At 39.3% G+C, this 18,881-nt stretch overlaps 1 protein-coding gene across 2 annotated transcripts in view; it reads right to left on the reverse strand.

Moving 5' to 3' along the window:
- Positions 1–2,919: 2,919 nt before the first annotated feature.
- The window catches only part of LOC129778375 (short neuropeptide F), a 77,653-nt gene continuing 61,691 nt past the window's right edge, over positions 2,920–18,881 (reverse strand). Inside the window, exons 4-6 of one of the 2 annotated variants that reach the window (XM_055785244.1) lie at positions 18,556–18,720; positions 18,302–18,496; positions 2,920–3,596 (exon numbers count right to left, since the gene is read on the reverse strand). In XM_055785244.1, the coding sequence (XP_055641219.1) occupies positions 3,549–3,596; positions 18,302–18,496; positions 18,556–18,720 (408 nt within the window). In that variant the 3' untranslated portion in view covers positions 2,920–3,548. The remainder of the gene's footprint in view (positions 3,597–18,301; positions 18,497–18,555; positions 18,721–18,881) is intronic. The other variant, XM_055785243.1, reaches the window with a different exon arrangement.

Consider the following 18,881-nt stretch of genomic DNA (forward strand, 5'->3'; position numbering starts at 1 on the left):
TAAACACTCGAATGATGAATGAAATGTAAATATGGTATTTGTAGTAAATAAATGAGTATTTCTTATGCTAATAAAATGGAATTCCCTTCAACGAATATTTTCGATGGTACAGATTTCTGGTACAGATTTTTGGAAGAAAAAGGACAGATGAGAAAGATTCTTAACCCTTCTGGTACAGATTAAAATGTAGCAACACTGAGTATAACCATAGTATATAAGGTACTAGAACGAGAATAGAATTTCACATTAAAGGGTACTCTTGATTGAACACTCTTGTAACTGATATTACAGATTACCAGGTTATCTAGCATTTTTGTCTATTTGTACATAATTCTACAGACACCAAGAGGTTTTTTGAAGGAAAAACATACATCGTTATCTTCCATGGTAATCCGATCTCAACAACTTTCCAACGAGTTTAGTAGTTTGTTCGAAAGTTTCCTCTCGATTCCAAGCGAATTGATGCTACCTTAATAATTTCTAATTGTCGACGAGCCGCACATCTTTCTAGAAATTGACACGGTGGATATTATTCTCGAGTCCTATCTTCGGTATGGCTTATTTGTAACTCGGTATCTTGATGTCGTTGAATGCATATACAGGCTTTATCCGGATTACTTAATGAGCCTCATCCGAGCCCCTTTCGACCAATGAAATGTGGTTTAACGATGTGTAGAAGTTTAGTTTGAATTTGCATAAGAATATATTGTACAAGGTGTAAGATATTATGAAAATCCCACAAGCTATGAACTTTCAGAAAGAAATCTATCAACAGGAGAATATTATCATTGCGCTGTCTCACTAGTAAAGCAAAACATATCTATTTCCCAGATTAGTTTACGGGCGAAACCAACAGCCGTCATGCTGCTGGCTAGATTCATTTCATCGCATCGATATCGTGTGTTATCGGCAACGTTTCATTCTAGACGATGATGGTGCCTATCCACTAAAATGCAATTCATGTTTACGTCATTTGTTTGCCACACCTGCATCAGGTTAACTAAATTGCGGTCTGTGGTATTGCAAATCGCAATGTCCGTATTAGATTGCTTAGTCTGTTTAGCGCGGGTGTAGAAGCCAGTCGATATCCGACGAAGGATATACTGTAGGTATAGAAAGGAAGCACGATACCCAATGGTAGCTCTATTTTGCAGAAAATGTATTGTAGTTCATGTCTTTCAAAAAAATATAAATACTTTCACAAAGTCTTGATAGTTTAATCAGGCGGAGTCACGTTATTATTTTGTTTATATAAACTAAATGTTTGTCATAGAACGATGCAGCAATATGGATATTTTGTTTAATCATCATACTTGAAATTTGAAATAACTTCTTTCGAAACATTGCTGCTAACGTTTCATGTATTATCAACAGCAGAATCGGCAGAATTTTTTCAATTGCGGAAGGATGCTGCTAAATCGACCTCTACATTCTCTAAACCCATCCTAAAATATGAGTAATATGAGTCTCATCATTGCCCTAAATTAATGGAGGAAGGGATGTGATAACTATTAACTGCTACTTGCGTTATTATTTTCTAGCTTTTAGCAAATTAAACCGTTTAACTTAAAAGGTTTTTTTTACTTTTTTATTCTCAATGATTTGGACATGAGACGGGTCATCGCAAAGTTCGTACCAAATTAATCCATTTCGATCAAAACAGCATCGCATTAATCTTGCTAAGGGACTATTAGATGCAGTTCAGTCAAAATGTACATAATGTATGCAGAAGAAGAAAAAATCGTATGTTTTTTTTTCGAGAATTTGGTGGACTAACACAATTTTTGCTAACTCAGTCAACAGCAAATCTAATTAACCTTATCAACCAATTTTCATTTTATCCCTATGGTGTTCTTGTAGAACCTTGTAGAACCTTGTAGAACCTTTAATGATCGCACCGAGATCAAAAGACGTTGAGTTGCTTTGACGAAAAAAATAATTTATGGATTTCAAAAAAGTTCCAAAAACAATTTGTTTGCAGTGTTTTAGAAAATCATCTGCAGTATTGCAAATATTGCAGTAAGTTCTAATATTTGTAGATTTTTTAGCCTAGTATATCTGCAAAAAATCTATGAACGTTTCATATTGATACGTTTAGTCATTTTTTAGACCATCGATCAAAGTTGATTGTCGGTTGGATACCAGAACTAGTTGATACCAGTTGATAAGGTTAATTTGATTTGCTATTGAAGTCCACAAAATCTTTGATAACCCAGAAAGAAATCATTTTTTTATTTCTTCCCGATATTTTTGTCAACTATATCTACACACACCAATATAACAAAGATATTTTAGAAGAAATGATGATCTCATCTTCATGTGTTGATTTCTCACCAAGTTACGGCACTTTAAAAATCACTTGAAAATTTGGACTACGCACTGCGTTCCTCTATTTTTTTTATGAGTGTACAAATAACCCATTTTTTCCTTGGATTTCATCAGGCTTTTTCTATTGTGGACACCGTAAAATCATTACACGTGAAACTCCAAAGCAGTACTTAAGTTCGTGTTATATTGTCTGTAAAACTCTGACTGTATGCCAATAAAACAATTAGATTCATAGTATATCTAATCACCGCCCATTTGAGATACGTAGGAGGGAATGTCCGCTCATTTTGTATGCATCGTCTCGCCTAATAAAATTGCTTACCTTGATTCCGGTTCCATACTCCAATAAAAGAAGAAAAAGAAATAATTGTTCCCGCGTGTTTCATAAATACACGAGCTAAAAGCGAAGGTTACAGTAGGAATTTGGGTTTTTTCCTTGGTGTAATTCAACCAACAGCGATACTTGAAGACAACGAGTCACGATGTTATATTTAAGATGGTATTTTCTGTATCGTATATTATATAGATGGAGAACATGTAGAGAAACAATTTTTAAGTATTTTTATACAGCGGAAGTACTTTTTATTTATATACATGTACATGGAATTTCTCAAAGTAATCCTTTCTAATCTATTTGGTTGTTCACTCTTATTTTTGTTTTTTTTAATTTTACATTTATGAGACGCAACATCTTTTTAATGTCGAATATCTTTGGATTTACATTGATACAAATGCTAATGAAGAATAGGAGATAACGATGATAATTGAAAAAAAAGAGGCAGTGAGTGAATAAGATAGTGTTGAAACGTCGGTGCAATTTTAATTTGAACGTTCAATTCGATGCTTTTTTGTAGGGCTTAAAATTGATAATACATGATGGAACATTGATTTTTTCTTATTTTGTTATCTTCCTTTACCTCATCATCGATCAAATTAAAAAAAAAGTTTTTGGATTTATAAATATTTACTTTTATTCGTTTGAAATTACAGTTACAGATAAATTCATATCTCAATTTCCCCTAAATGCCTGCGTTTAGTGCAGATGCGAATGTTCGATGAAAACTGTTCTGGTCGTAATTATTACGCTTAAAACAATGTAACTTAGTTTCATCTGTTGCTACTGTGTAAACCATTTTTGGGGGCCAAATAAAAATGAATTCATGGTTTTTCCAGTCTACTTAAATATCGATATATTCCTCTTAGTTGCCGTCGGTTTCCGTTTACTTCTCATCCACGATTGTTGATTCCGTTTCATCAGAGTTTGTTTGCTGAAAAATAGAAACTTTTTAGAGAAATAAAAACCGACTGTGACTCTATGATCATTATTATGTTTCTTTAGTCATATATGATGCCTATTTCGAAGACAGTGAAAGCTGCCATACTTTTAAGAAATTCAGCAGGATAATAATCGTTTGAATAGACGACATACAGATGAAACACTTATATAAACCAAAAAATGATATACCGTTTGATGTGGTTCGAAGTGTCCATTTAAAAAAGTAGGTTGTTTGCTAATGGTGCTCAAGTAGCACACAATAGACGAAAAGGTGTATTGCTAGCAGAAACTACTATGAGCGAAAATATATTCGTCAAATGAAAACTCAACTGAAATCCGAATTTTTGACGTAGGACTACTTTCTTCGAAGATCCGAAAACGAGAACGTTACGCCGGAGCAACAAAATTTTGAGCGTTGATACCTCCTAAACAACTGGATGAAATCGTATGATAAACACTTCATTCGAAAGATAAAATGTCTACGCGTTATATGCTTGTTACTTATTGATCCAAAAATTTGTTTCAATAGCTTCAAAATTTCTTTCAAAACAGGCTATTGAAATCACATAAATCTGTATACAAACGAGTTCCCGTTCGGAAATCCACCCAGTTATGATTGGGCAGCGGTTGATGTACGATCGCTGGAATCTGTGTGTTTCCCTAATACAGACTTCAAACCCAATAAGCCTGGGAAAAATCCGAACGGAAATCTACTCAATTATAATCATTTGGAGCATATTATCGCTGTTGTGGCGAAGCTATCTTCGTTCATTATGAAAGCGCTGATGAGCGGTGTCATCAGGAGTCTGTTTGTGCACACATACGGCATTGATACACCGAGTCCATTAAAGATTCCTCCTAAGGCCAAATAGGAATCCATTGGAAGAAGGCGATCAAGAAAGCACCAACATTGGAAAGTATTAAGGCATTGAAAACAGTCATCACACACACACACATACACACACGCGCGTAACTCTTTTCGTTTGGAGGTAATCTAGTCAGAATTGATTACTGGCGGGCGTCAAGGAGAAGAAACCGAAAATATGTCATCGCTACTGACAAATAATCTGTCAGTTCTCGTTAGAACTATAAATTACGTTCAAGATTATGTTTTTGTTTTCTATTAATAATATATCACTACGAACAAACACATTTTGTTTTGTGATTTTTCAATTAAGTGCAATTAACAGGAAAGCTTCTGAAGATTATTCTTCTTCACCAGTAAAATATAGTTGTATCTATTTGGTCGTAAAAATTTGGTGTTTGTGTGACACAAAAGTGTTACATATTGTAACAAACTATTTTTCTAACGTGAGATAACGTACATATTTGGTGTATAAAATAATAAACGGAAAATCTTTCTATTTTGTCTTCCAAATTTCCATAGTCAACCACACCTCCTCTCGATTCATTAACCAACAAAAAGCATATTTAAGCGATGTTCTAGCGATGTTCAAAACCCATTCAGTATGTTTCGAACTGTGAGGGAGCTCAGAAGGGCCGAAGAAAACGCTCCACTGGCGGACGAGAAGATAGCCCTCTTTATTCCGCGCGGCGGATGAGGTGAGATGGCTCAAGTCACTGCATTCCCGTAGGCGAAGGGCGTGACAATAGTTTAGTGAGATTTAAAGTCGTTTCCTCATATGTTATCGACTCGGGTATCAAAAAGAAGTTGACAAGTAAGGTAGCTTCCACTATAAGGCTGATGTCACATTAGGCGGATTCGCCGCCGCGGATATCGCGACGGTTTTTTTTTCTCAATATGGATTCGCTTTCAAAACCCCCTCGCTCTGTTTGACATGGCTCATTCACAATACACTGTAGATCCTCCGCTGCGGTTTTACTCGCGGGATCCGCAGCGGCGAATCCGCCTAATGTGACAAACTTGGAAAAAACATGGCTATCTCACGTCACTCGTCGCATGGAATAAGGGGGAGTGATCGCAGACACACGGAGGCATTGATGTGTCGAGTTCATTAAAGATTCCCCCTAAGGCCAAAAGGGAATCCATCGGAATAAGACGACCAAGAAAGCACCAGCATTGAAAACAGCCGAGACACACACATGTACACGCAACTCTTTTCGTTTGGAGGTCATCGAGTCAGCATTGATAACTGGTGGGCGTCAAGAAGTAGCAACCAAATAAATGTCATCGATGCTTACAAATAATCTGTCAATTCTGCCTAAAACTTAGAATTGTGTTGAGAAAGAGTTTATTTTGTCTCTGTTCAAATTATAATACTGTGAGCAAATATTCTTTTCTATTCTTTGTTTTTGAGAGGCTTCCATCACCCGCGTATAAATCATGACTGAGATGACATTTCAAGCAGGTACCCATATTTATAGATTTTTGTCCCCAAGGACCAACATTGAGCTTTTTGTTAGGAATCCGCTGACTGACTGGGATTAACAGTTACAAAATGAGAAAATGAAAAAATATTGGGCTGGGGAAGAAGAAATGTCGTATATAGTCAATATATGGCAACACTTAAACATATCTTGTGTTGTACTTATCGCATCGGGTCATACTATACGGCTATTTAAAGACGACAATCTGTGCTACAAGTGTCGTTTTGACAGTGTTGTGATTGTCCTTTTCAGTCTCAAGTTATAGCGCGTCAAGGATGGAGTCCACCAAGCAAGAAATTCGCCATATTTTACGTTTTTACTACCTGCAAGGTAAAACTGTGTAACAGTCGTTCACCATTGGCTAAAGTGATGACTCTGCCATCACTGAAATCAAGCAAAACCGCAGACAACAAAATTTGCCATATGTCAATTGACAGGGTCATTGCAAGCTCCGTACTAACTCATCTGAGGGACCCCGCGTACTTAACAATGGACCGGTTTGAGTGAACGAGAGGCCGCGTCCATGAATGGGGCGACGTACCGTCGCTCAAAGGGACTGGGTACAATTGTATTCGGCCTGTCGATATTGTTCTCTTTTGTCCGTTGTATGTGGTCTTTCTTTCTGTTAGTGACCGTCTCCGGAAATAGAAGTGCGCGTCGTGTAAAATAAATGTCTTTGATTTAAATATGTAGATAGTAGTAATGTTAAGTGTTGTTTGTTTATTAGGTTTTGTTATATGTTCAAGTTGTTGATAGCTGTGAACATCGTTAGTATTAAAAAAAATAATAAGATAAGGTAATTGGGAACCACGGTGGGCGCCACGGTGTCGACAGCTGGTCAGGTCCGACCAGTGGGCCTTTTCTTTATTACATATAAACGAGGACGCCAGGAGATCGGAAAGGACACGGCAGAAAGAGGCCCTGCGGAAGGAACAACCAGAAATCTCCTTCCCCCCAGCAAAATACCACGCGATTGGGAAACCTAGATTTCCTTCGACGCACGCAGACATCCGAAGCCCAGTGGAATCAGACGCAAGTACCGTGTGCTGTAAACCCCCTCCGAAATACAAAAATTCAATACCATTACCTTAAGTGTCGTTCCCTTCTAACAAACAGCCCTGAATATTAAATTTATTGTCCGTTATTCTGGGCTCACAAAGGTAGCCGTCAGCCCTCGTCCGTTGTCGGTCAAATAGAAGGTTTCACCACAGGAGCCTTGGGAACAATAGTAAGAGAGGCTCCCCACGAGTGACGCGAGTGGCTCTATTTAGGGTAAACGGGAAAAAGTAGGCTCCTGGAAAATTGTGGGCGGCATGGTTCTGTCTGAGTGTTAACGAGCAGCTTATAACGACCCTGAGTAATCCCGAGCAACGGAGTATTACAAATTGGCGCCCAACAAAAATTTGCTCAGCAGTTAAAAAAAACACAAAAGAAAAAAGGAATTTTCATTTATTTTCGTTTTTCGTTAAATAAATATAGTGTTCAAGTTACAGAGTGCGTGGGAGTTTCGCAAAAATGGATTTGGAATTCCATTTACAGTATAAAAATTTGTTAGTTCACAATTTGGAAAGGCATGAAATAAAATATGAGTTAGCAATCAGAGCAGTTCAGTATGTGAATACAGAAAGTCGTGCTACGATACAGAGAAGATTAAGAGATTGATTGAAGGAAGAGAGAGAGAAGAATGTAGTGGATGTGGACGTTCAACGTTGGGAGAAGTCTGTAGATGAGGAAATTAAAAAGATAGATGAGAATTTAGAAATTATTAGATAATATTTGAAAAATAGAGTGCGCTTTGAAGGGGTAAAGGACAGTTTGAAAACTCGGCTGGTTCATTACTTCACACGAGCACGGCGAGTTAAGGAATTCGTCGAAATAGAAGACGATCTTCTAGATTTGGACAAAATAATTAGTGCTGCACGGGGGATGATGAATACTTATTTTTCCCCATTTTCTCCAGTACAGATAGTCCTTGAAGAAATGGTGCAACAAATCGCACGATCATTGTCGAATATGCAAATAGGGGAGAACAGTCATCCCCAAAATTCTAATTGCTCTATTCCAATACAAAGTGATGTGGAGGGAGAGTCGGAAATGTCAGAGAAAAATAATAGAGATGATCGGTTGATTAATCATTCTAAATCGTCAGACCGACGTAAACTCATATCCATACGTGAAACACCAAAACAATTTGTTCAATATTCACCGTTCGGAAACTGGTTTCCTTTTTCGTTTCGTACGGGTCCATATGGCTGGCCTCAGCCCGATATTCAACCAGAAAACAGCAATCAAGAAAAAGAAATTCGTAAAAATTCGACTGGTAATGAAAAGTGACTCACGTACGACAATCTAAAGCGAAAAAAGTCGTGGTCAAAGCGCGGTGCGCCGGCCCAAACCATCGCCAAGCCCAGATTGGCGGCCAGGAAGGTTTTGCTGTGTGTTTGGTGGGATTGGAAGGGAATCATCCACTATGAGTTGCTCAACTATGGCCAGACCCTCAACTCGGTTTTCTACTGTGAGCAGCTTGACCGTTTGAAGCAGGCGATTGACCAGAAGCGGCCAGAAATGATCAATAGGAATGGTGTTGTTTTCTACCAGGACAACGATCGGCCTCACACATCTTTGATGACCCGCCAGAAGCTACGGGAGCTCGGATGGGATGTCCTATTGCACCCACCGTATAGTCCGGACCTGGCTTCAAGTGATTATCATCTCTTCCGGTCCATGCAAAACGCTCTTGGTGATACTAAGTTGGCCTCAAAAGAGGCTTGCGAAAAATTGGCTGTCTGAGTTTTTTGCAAATAGGGGGGGGGGGTCTATAAGGGGGGGATAATGAAGTTGCCTTCTAAATGGCAACAAGTTTGCGATCCAAACGGCGCATATTTGACTTAAATTGGATAATTTTAACTATATTAAATAAAGCGTCAAATTTCGATCAGAAATACGACATTTCTTTTCCCCCAACCCTATATATGGTTTGTTTCCGGATGTGTTACAAAATATGACTACTTTCTTTCTGACTGTTTTCTATTCATACAATAAGTATCTTTGGGAGCTGAGACCGACAATGATATTGTGCAAACGCTCTTGATGCGGGCTGAATGGAAAGCGCAGTAAGAACAATGCGAGGCTCAACGTGTTAAGCCTTTCTTGAAATCTTTATCGCGGAAACCGGACAATTTCAACTTGCAGACGTGGTACTCATTTGTAGCAAAGGCCTTGCCTCCTTAATTTTCCGCAGATTACCGCAATTAACAATACTTCGAGGCTGCCTGATTAGAAGAATACTATATGTAACCCTAAGCTGTATAAACGAATTATCACATTTCAATAATATGACGTATTGACTTTTTGCATTGTTTTGATGTACAATGGAACAATGGAATTTTAGAGTACAATGGAATTTTCTTAGTTTTACTATTGACGTTTGAATAGCAAATCGTAGACACAAGCGTGAATGAACAAACTAGGGAAACAGGTCGAATAGTAACTACCGGTAACCTCTTTTCTCCACCTCTTTTTCCGAATTTCAAAATTTCCTAAAATTTCTCAATTTTTCGCGCCGTTACAATGATCGGCATAAATGAACACAACTAACACATTTGGCGATTCTTTTTCATTTAAATAACGGGTGTTCAATAAAAAATGAGAATGATTTAAACACCTTTCTGTAAAAAAAAGTAAAGAGCGTTTTTTTTCTCACCGAGAGAATTGTTCTCTGGGCTACCCAGAAACGGGTTGCCCGTTTATTTTCGCTCGGGTGCTGTTCAGCTTGATCGAAAATGGCGTCGAAACAACAAGCACGCCGCGAGCGCGTTGTACGGTTCTTCGAAACGCGTGAAAGTCAAGGAAAAAAGTTTACAGTAGACACCTTTCGGGGCGAAAATGTCCCGGAGAGCATTGTTTACCCAATACTGGCATGCTGGAACGTCCAGCGGAAGACCGGTAGTGGCCGTCCGACGAAGATCATGACGAAAAGGAAGAAGGAATCTCTGAACAAGCTCTTCGACAACAAAGTACGAGTTTGCGTGACGCCGGCCGAAATTTTCGCTGCTCCCATTTCTGCATGGGAAGTACGTCTTCTGGTCGGACAAGCGTCTTCCCCTTACGCCAAGTACCCGTAAGTACCCGAGGGAAGGAACCCGAGCAACTTGCCCCAATGCCGTCCGATCGAGGATTTTTTCGGCTTCCTCAGTGCCCTGGCGTACAAGAACAATTGGCGGGCCACGGACACCAAGCAGCTGACCACGAGGATCCGGAATTGCATCCGGAAGATGGATGTCAATGTCGTCCAGCGCTCTTGTGAGAACATCCCCACCAAGTTGCGCCGTACGGCTGAGCACGGCCCCTTTGCCAACATTCACTGACTTTTTTTGTGAAGAACAACCGTTATGCTTTTAATGAAAAATACTGATTTGCTTGAAATATTTGAATTTTTTTTACTATATCACTGAAGAAATTCTCATTTTTTATTGAACACCGTTAGATTCTAGTGCACTAGTGCTTTTATCGACGAAACATGAAATGAGAACACTGAAGTTTGACTTCTCGCACACCGAATTAAATAGCGTGGGCTCCCATTTCAATCATAAAATCTACGAAACGGTATTATTATATTATAGGCAACCTCTGTGTGCGCGAGGTCAAACTTCGGCACTCTCGTCCATTGGTAGAAAATACGAATGGGATGACCTTGGAGGTAGTTCTTTTATCAAGTCCGAATATTTTGATCAAACACATCTTTTGTTACGGAATAGTGCATTTCTTTCCGCTATTATCCTTCCGGTCAACTGGTAGATTTTGTTATCCTCACTGTTTTCATTAGCTTTAGTTATTAGTGATTCACTGATGGGATCCTCTATATTCCTTTGCGAGTGTCCACAGTTTATTCTGGAACAATCCCTTAGTCGGAAACCCTAATCAAAACCTGGGCATGCGAATAAATTTAAATTGGTTGTCATGAAATTGATGAGTCGTCCCGGGAGCCCATGAACGTTTGCTTGGTGAGAAAACGTTAATGTTCGAAAGTATTCATATTAAAAAAACACAATTTTGGGCAGGACGAAGTTCGTCAGGTTAGCTTATGAGAAACTAATTGGAAACGCACGAGAATTGAATAAATTATAGTTGAAAATCCCCACAATTGATAGGGAAGATTAAATAGAAAGATAGAGACGTCTCAAATGGAAACTAAATTTTATTAAAATAAAATAATCAAAACACAGCCAAAATATGATAATTTCACCAAGCGATTAAAAGATGACTGGAAAAAGTGCTAGTAAAGGGTGTGTCACATCAAATTGCATCACGGAAAAAACGCTGTAGAAATTCGCCCAGTAGACCGATCCTTTTGAAAATTTTAGACAGTAAAATAAAAACTATTAAACAACTTTTGGCATTTTCTTTTTATTCATACTTCGAGCCCAAGCCCGTATGCTCGCACCTTCCTCTTTACCCCGTCCATAAGGTTCTGTACAACGTCAGGTTGTAGTTTTTTTGAACAGAAATCCATTTTCTCTTGAAGTCCGCCTCCGATTTGACAACTTTTGGGTTCTTCCGGAGGACCTGCTTCATAATCGCCCAATATTTCTCTATTGGGCGAAGCTCCGGTGCGTTGGGCGGGTTCATTTCCTTTGGCACGAAGGTGACCACGTTGGCTTCGTACCACTCCAACACGTCCTTTGAATAGTGGCACGAAGCGAGATCCGGCCAGAAGATGGTCGGGCCCTCGTGCTGCTTCAATAGTGGTAGTAAGCGCTTCTGTAAGCACTCCTTAAGGTAAACCTGCCCGTTTACCGTGCCGGTCATCACGAAGGGGGCGCTCCGCTTTCCGCAAGAGCAGATCGCTTGCCACACCATGTACTTTTTGGCAAACTTGGATAGTTTCTGCTTGCGAATCTCCTCCGGAACGCTGAATTTGTCCTCTGCGGAGAAGAACAACAGGCCCGGCAGCTGACGAAAGTCCGCTTTGACGTAGGTTTCGTCGTCCATTACCAGGCAATGCGGCTTCGTCAGCATTTCGGTGTACAGCTTCCGGGCTCGCGTCTTCCCCACCGTGTTTTGCCTTTCGTCGCGGTTAGGAGCCTTCTGAACCTTGTATGTACGCAGGCCCTCCCGCTGCTTGGTCCGCTGGACGAATGAACTTGACAAATTCAGCTTATTGGCGACATCCCGGACTGAACTTCTCGGATCACGTCTAAACTGCTTAACTACGCGCTTGTGATCTTTTTCACTGACGGAGCATCCATTTTTGCCGTTCTTCACCTTCCGGTCGATGGTTAGGTTCTCGAAGTATCGTTTTAGTACTCTGCTGACCGTGGATTGGACGATTCCCAGCATCTTACCGATGTCCCGATGTGACAACTCCTAATTCTCGAAATGAGTGCGCAGGATTAATTCACGACGCTCTTTTTCGTTCGACAACATTTTTCAAAATTTACGAAAAATTGACAGTGAAGCATGGCCAACGTGATCTATACACTCTTATATGATTATAAGCGAAAGCTGAAGATATAATTCCTAAAAATTAAATTTCTACAGCGTTTTTTCCGTGATGCAATTTGATGTGACACACCCTTTAATACGCGTGATAATGATTTTGCAATGATTGTAAGCCTGTGTTTCTTAACCCTTTCAGGACCATAAGATGTCCAAGACTAAATATGCTAATACAACACAATATGGGTGTAAAGTAAAAAAATATCACCAGAAAAACAAAGCAGGGTGTATAGGTTTCCTATAATTTAATGGGAAAAAAGTTTCCCTATGGACCGTAAAAGTAAATAATCGAAAAGTGGGGTTTATCATATCGGTATTTTATTTATTGCTTTGTAATACAAAAAAAAAACATAATAAAAATTATCAGAAAAGTAAGAATACCATAACTAACTATTTTTTAGTTATGGTATTCTACGAAACAATTTCGTTTACTTGTACAGCATAAGTGGACATTGCACATAACACATTTATTATGTGGTCCTTGTTAAGTCAGACCGGACCATGTTTGACAGTTCATTTTTTATTCGTTCATAAACACATTTGCTGCCTTGAACATAAGTTTTATTTTGACATTAAGTAAAAAAATATCGATTCAATAATAATTGAATAATCGATAACGATTTTATATAACGAAAAAATATTTCCCTTGGGCGTGAAAGGGTTAAAGAAACTGTATCCCTTAATGAAGGTTCATTTCGGTGGCGTCCATAAATTTGATACACTGTTTGTGAGCTGATCGCTGAAATACCATAGAAGTTTTCTCGTGGACATGGACCACATGGAGTAAATAGAAACCAAAAGTATGCTACCGTGAAAAACGGTCATCTCAGTGTTAAAGTATAACTTATGCTAAGATACTTTACCGGCATAAGCAGGGTAAAGGTATGAATGATATACAAACACAATCTAAATAGATAGCAACACGAAGAAGCCTTTAATATTACCCTTTATCCGGAGATGTACCATTTGTGATTTCAGCACCTGAAGCGCTTTCATCCACTTAGCTGTAAGTGATTTGCTTTGCATAGCACATTTTCACTCGATCCCCAAACAGCAGTAGGATACATATGTTTGTACATTATTTGCATCCGCCGGGCAAAAGGATAATTTTCTCCCCATCTAACCGGATTATGTCAATTTACGCTCAAGCTCGTGGTGTAAATTTTACGCCTGTGATAATTAGTGGTGGAGAAACTGCACGTTTGTCTACCTTTGTGTGTGGGCAAATAATTTAGTCGCATAAACGGTACTCCGCAGGTATGGCGGCAAACAACATAAACACGCGTGGATACGGTTTTTTTTCGCAGGAATAGAGTTTACACAGAAACACTAATTTCCAGTTGAATGTTATCAACGGAAAAAGTTAAGTATTCAACTCTATATGCAAACACTGTGTATGACACAGTGTACGAGCTGAGTCACAATTTGAAACGGCATCATTGTGCTAGGGAAATCTACAGCTAACATAATCGGAATAAACCGTATTACTTTGGTAAACTTTAAACTTAAACTTTTTTAACTAAAGTGTTCCTAAAAGTGTCTTTTATCACTCAGCACTTGAATTTTGCACTCCAAATCCCCCTTTTGGATTTTTTCTCAATATTAACCCGAAATGTTAATTTGAAATAACTGTTATTTGAAGTTGTGCCTTTTTATTACTAAAGTGAATAGTTTTTTCGTAGATATGACCTCCCAGTTATGTAATAAGGATTTGTTCGATCATTTAAGAATAACTGCGCAGAATATAACTGCCTCAACTCCTTTGAGTAATTCATTATACGACTTCGTTATAGGAGAACAAATTTAACCAACATTTCGTCATCTTTGCAAGCGCTTCTACGAAAGAAAATTGGGAGATTTGTTAGTAAATTAAAGGGTGTGTCACATCAAATTGCATCACGGAAAAAACGCTGTAGAAATTTAATTTTTAGGAATTATATCTTCAGCTTTCGCTTATAATCATATAAGAGTGTATAGATCACGTTGGCCATGCTTCACTGTCAATTTTCCGTAAATTTGGAAAAATGTCGTCGAACGAAAAAGAGCGTCGTGAATTAATCCTGTGCACTCATTTCGAGAATCCGGAGTTGTCACATCGGGACATCGGTAAGATGCTGGGAATCGTTCAATCCACGGTCAGCAGAGTACTAAAACGATACTTCGAGAACCTAACCATCGACCGGAAGGTGAAGAACGGCAAAAATGGATGCTCCGTCAGTGAAAAAGATCACAAGCGCGTAGTTAAGCAGTTTAGACGTGATCCGAGAAGTTCGGTCCGGGATGTCGCCAATAAGCGGAATTTGTCAAGTTCATTCGTTCAGCGGACCAAGCAGCGGGAGGGCCTGCGTACATACAAGGTTCAGGAGGCTCCTAACCGCGACGAAAGGCAAAACATGGTGGGGAAGACGCGAGCCCGGAAGCTGTACACCGAAATGCTGACGAAGCCGCATTGCCTGGTAATGGACGACGAAACCTACGTCAAAGCGGACTTTCGTCAGCTGCCGGGCCTGTTGTTCTTCTCCGCAGAGGACAAATTCAGCGTTCCGGAGGAGATTCGCAAGCAGAAACTATCCAAGTTTGCCAAAAAGTACATGGTGTGGCAAGCGATCTGCTCTTGCGGAAAGCGGAGCGCACCCTTCGTGATGACCGGCACGGTAAACGGGCAGGTTTACCTTAAGGAGTGCCTACAGAAGCGCTTACCACCACTATTGAAGCAGCACGAGGGCCCGACCATCTTCTGGCCGGATCTCGCTTCGTACCACTATTCAAAGGACGTATTGGAGTGGTACGAAGCCAACGTGGTCACCTTCGTGCCAAAGGAAATGAACCCGCCCAACGCGCCGGAGCTGCGCCCAATAGAGAAATATTGGGCGATTTTGAAGCAGGCCCTCCGGAAGAACCCAAAAGTTGTCAAATCGGAGGCGGACTTCAAGAGAAAATGGATTTCTGTTCAAAAAAAAAAAATAATACAACCTGACGTTGTACAGAACCTTATGGACGGGGTAAAGAGGAAGGTGCGAGCATACGGGCTTGGGCTCGAAGTATGAATAAAAAGAAAATGCCAAAAGTTGTTTAATAGTTTTTATTTTACTGTCTAAAATTTTCAAAAGGATCGGTCTACTGGGAGAATTTCTACAGCGTTTTTTTCGTGATGCAATTTGATGTGACACACCCTTTAGTAGAGAAATGGGGCTCTGCAAACAATATGGTGGACCGATTTTCAAATAAAAAAGATGCATGGCTGAAGTTGGAATTTGTAATTCCTTCAGAAACTGGTAATTGTAGTGTTTTCTTATTATAAATGGAGCTTTAAAAATATTTAATAGGATACCATATTTTTATGTTATTTAGTGACTGCGGCACCGAGTAGTGAAGATTGTTCATCTCTAGGAGGAAGGTCTGAAAAATATTACAAAGATTGTGAAGATCGTACTAGAAAAACTGCCAAATACTTATTATTCGTGATGTTTTTTTCAATAAGCATACCTATCTAATCATGTTGTTAAATAGCTATTTGTCATGTTTTTTTCAATGAGTATACCTATCTAATTATGTTGTCAAATATTTGTACTACACTATTTTAAATAATATTTTGATATCTAGTATTGATTTTCGATTGTTCATTGAAGACACTCTTCCAAATACACCTGTCCATTCATGGTGCTTGCGGTAACGAAAGGTGTACTCCGCTTTCCGTAAGTACAAATCGCTTGCCAAATTAAGAACTTCTTGATGAACTTCGACATCTTCTGTGTCCGGAGGTTCTAGGGAACATCCGACATACAGGTTTCCTGGAATCTGGTTGAAGTCCGCCTTCACATATGTCTCGCCTCGCAGTGTGGTTTCGTTAACATCTGATCGTACAACTTCCGGGCACGTCTTTTTGTGACCGTATTCTGTTTCTCGTCACTGTTTGGAGTCTTCTGAACATTAAACGTACGTAGCCCAACTCGAGTTTTGGGGTTCTGCACGAAAGTCTTGCTCACCTGCAGTTTTCTAGCCACATCTTTACCTGAGGCGTTCGGTTTCCGTTTAAAAGCCTCAATTACGCGTTTGTGGTCTTTTTCATTTTTCTGGATTCTCGCTCCGATCTACAGTCAGACGTTCTTTGAACCGTTATGATACCAGACACTGTGGAACTCGCGATTTACAACTTTTTCAGATGGCACGATGCGACAGAGTCTTATTCTCGAAGTACTCGTACAAAACTTTTTCGCGCACACACTGTTCTTTCGTCGACAACGACAACTTTTGCGCACCAGATCAACTGACAGAGTAAAAACAATACACATCAAACAATGACAATTAATTTTACCCAATCAAAAGTTAGAGCAATTTGAGTGTGTGCGGATTTTAAACGGTGCACCCTTTAGGATTAGATATCCAGACATCCATTAGATATAGGGTTCCAGATTCCGGATTCCAGATATTCAAAGTAAACTGAACTTCTTCAAAGCGTGAACGAAAAGTTGTTCATAACGGTCAATCGAAGAGTTTTAACGCGATTTACGAATCGCCATTATGAATGTCTGACCATCATCGTAAACGAAACGGAGCGTCCAGTAATATTCGCATCGTGTACTCTGTTGTACACTGAATGCCTGCATTTTCAGTTGCAAAAGAAGAATTTGGTAATTGTGTTTTGCCTGAGACATTTCCAGTGTTGCCCAGTGTTGCCACACGTACAGATTTATCTGGAAAGGTACAGATTTTTTCGTAATTTTTGGTGCAGATTATGTACGGTACAGGGTACAGATTTTCGTCAAAAAGTACAGATTGGTTCAGATTTATTCCGCGTGGGAAATTTCTTACATTTGAACAAAGCAACATTAGGGTACATGACGACTTTTACGTCGCAGTTGCTTTTTGGGAGCATGTTTTACCCCAGATCAGCAGATTGAATCGATTGTTCCAGGTCAAGAGATGCTACATGAAGAGCTGAAATATTTTTATTTGATCACTCTCACTAAAATCTGCGAGGAATCTTACGTTGTTTTTATGTCCAATGCTATTAAATTTGAAGATCATTTGAAAAGTAGCAAGAATTTTCCGGTTGGGATGGCAGCAGAAGAATCTATCAGAACAGTGGACAGTAAACGAATATTTTCGACGGTACAGACTTTTAGACGAAAAAGTACAGACTAGAAAGATTTTCAACCCCTCTGGTACTGATAAAAATGTGGCAACACTGGTTCCACCTATGGCTGGAAGTTCACTTTGATTACCGATCACGAGCTTTTAGAACTGATTATCGATCCACACAAGGATGTACCAACTCTTGTTGCAGCAAAGATCCAAATGTGAGATTTAGTTCTGTGTCATCAGTTTACGAATAGATATTTGGTAACTCGAGATTTTTCAAAGAATGGTCAAACATCGAGCAGCGTGGTGACATTAAACCGTTTTCTCTAAACGTTACGAACTGAGTCTGGGACAAGGTTGTATCCTTTGGGGTTCTCGTATCGTCGGAAGGGCCGTTTAAATTGAGTTTGTTTCTTCAATCTACTCACTCACTAGACATCAAGTGACACGACGCCGCAACACAATGCTCGAACGCTGTTGCACTTTATAAAAACTCATCCTTTTGGTCAAGCCGGTAAAGAAAAAAGTCACTTTGAATTTTTTTTTATTTAAGTTCCTTAGCATTCCGAAAGTCAATGTACTCACAGTGCATGTATGCACTAATTTCACAGTGTGACCCCTTCGTTATTGTTAAGAGGCGTTATTATTACGTAGTGAATGAGAGAATAAAAGATTCTGAACTCGGAATAATTGGAATAATATTTACTGCTCAATACAAATATGCATCATATTAACGAATCGGAATTTCGAAAACAACATACAACTTACCTCAGATTCAGATTCCGCTGCAGAAGGATCACTAATACGATTCAGTTCTGACGTGATGTGTGAAAATTTTGGGAAACGATTTGCATTGAGTTTGTGCTCGTTGAAAATTATCCACGAGGGGTCACTTCTTCCGAAACGAAGCCTCAGTTGTGGTGCTCGGATAAGTCTTTGGTCTAATACATTTTCACTTTGAAACTGTTGGATATGTTCATACTATAGTGTGCATGTGCAAATATGTTTCCACGAATATTTACCCTTGATCCGGAGCGTCCAAATCGCAGACGTTGCGTAGGAGCCCGCTTTTCTTCTAGCAGAGCATTTTCATTGAAAGATGACCACATTGGGTCATTACGACCGAAGCGTAGCCGGAGTTGTGGACTACGAATGGACTTCGTTTCCATCAATTCTTCCTGCGACATCTGCAATATGAAATTTATGAAATAAAATGTATTTGTTCAGTTTTTTAATTGCAGACCCGTTCGTTATTGAGATTATGTAATTTAATTTAACTGATTTAACTAATTTAACTCATCTGGATGATCGGTATGCAACCGTCCCAAAATACAATTAAATCATTGAA

Source organism: Toxorhynchites rutilus, chromosome 3 (assembly GCF_029784135.1).
Source record: "Toxorhynchites rutilus septentrionalis strain SRP chromosome 3, ASM2978413v1, whole genome shotgun sequence".
Classification (NCBI taxonomy): domain Eukaryota; kingdom Metazoa; phylum Arthropoda; class Insecta; order Diptera; family Culicidae; genus Toxorhynchites; species Toxorhynchites rutilus.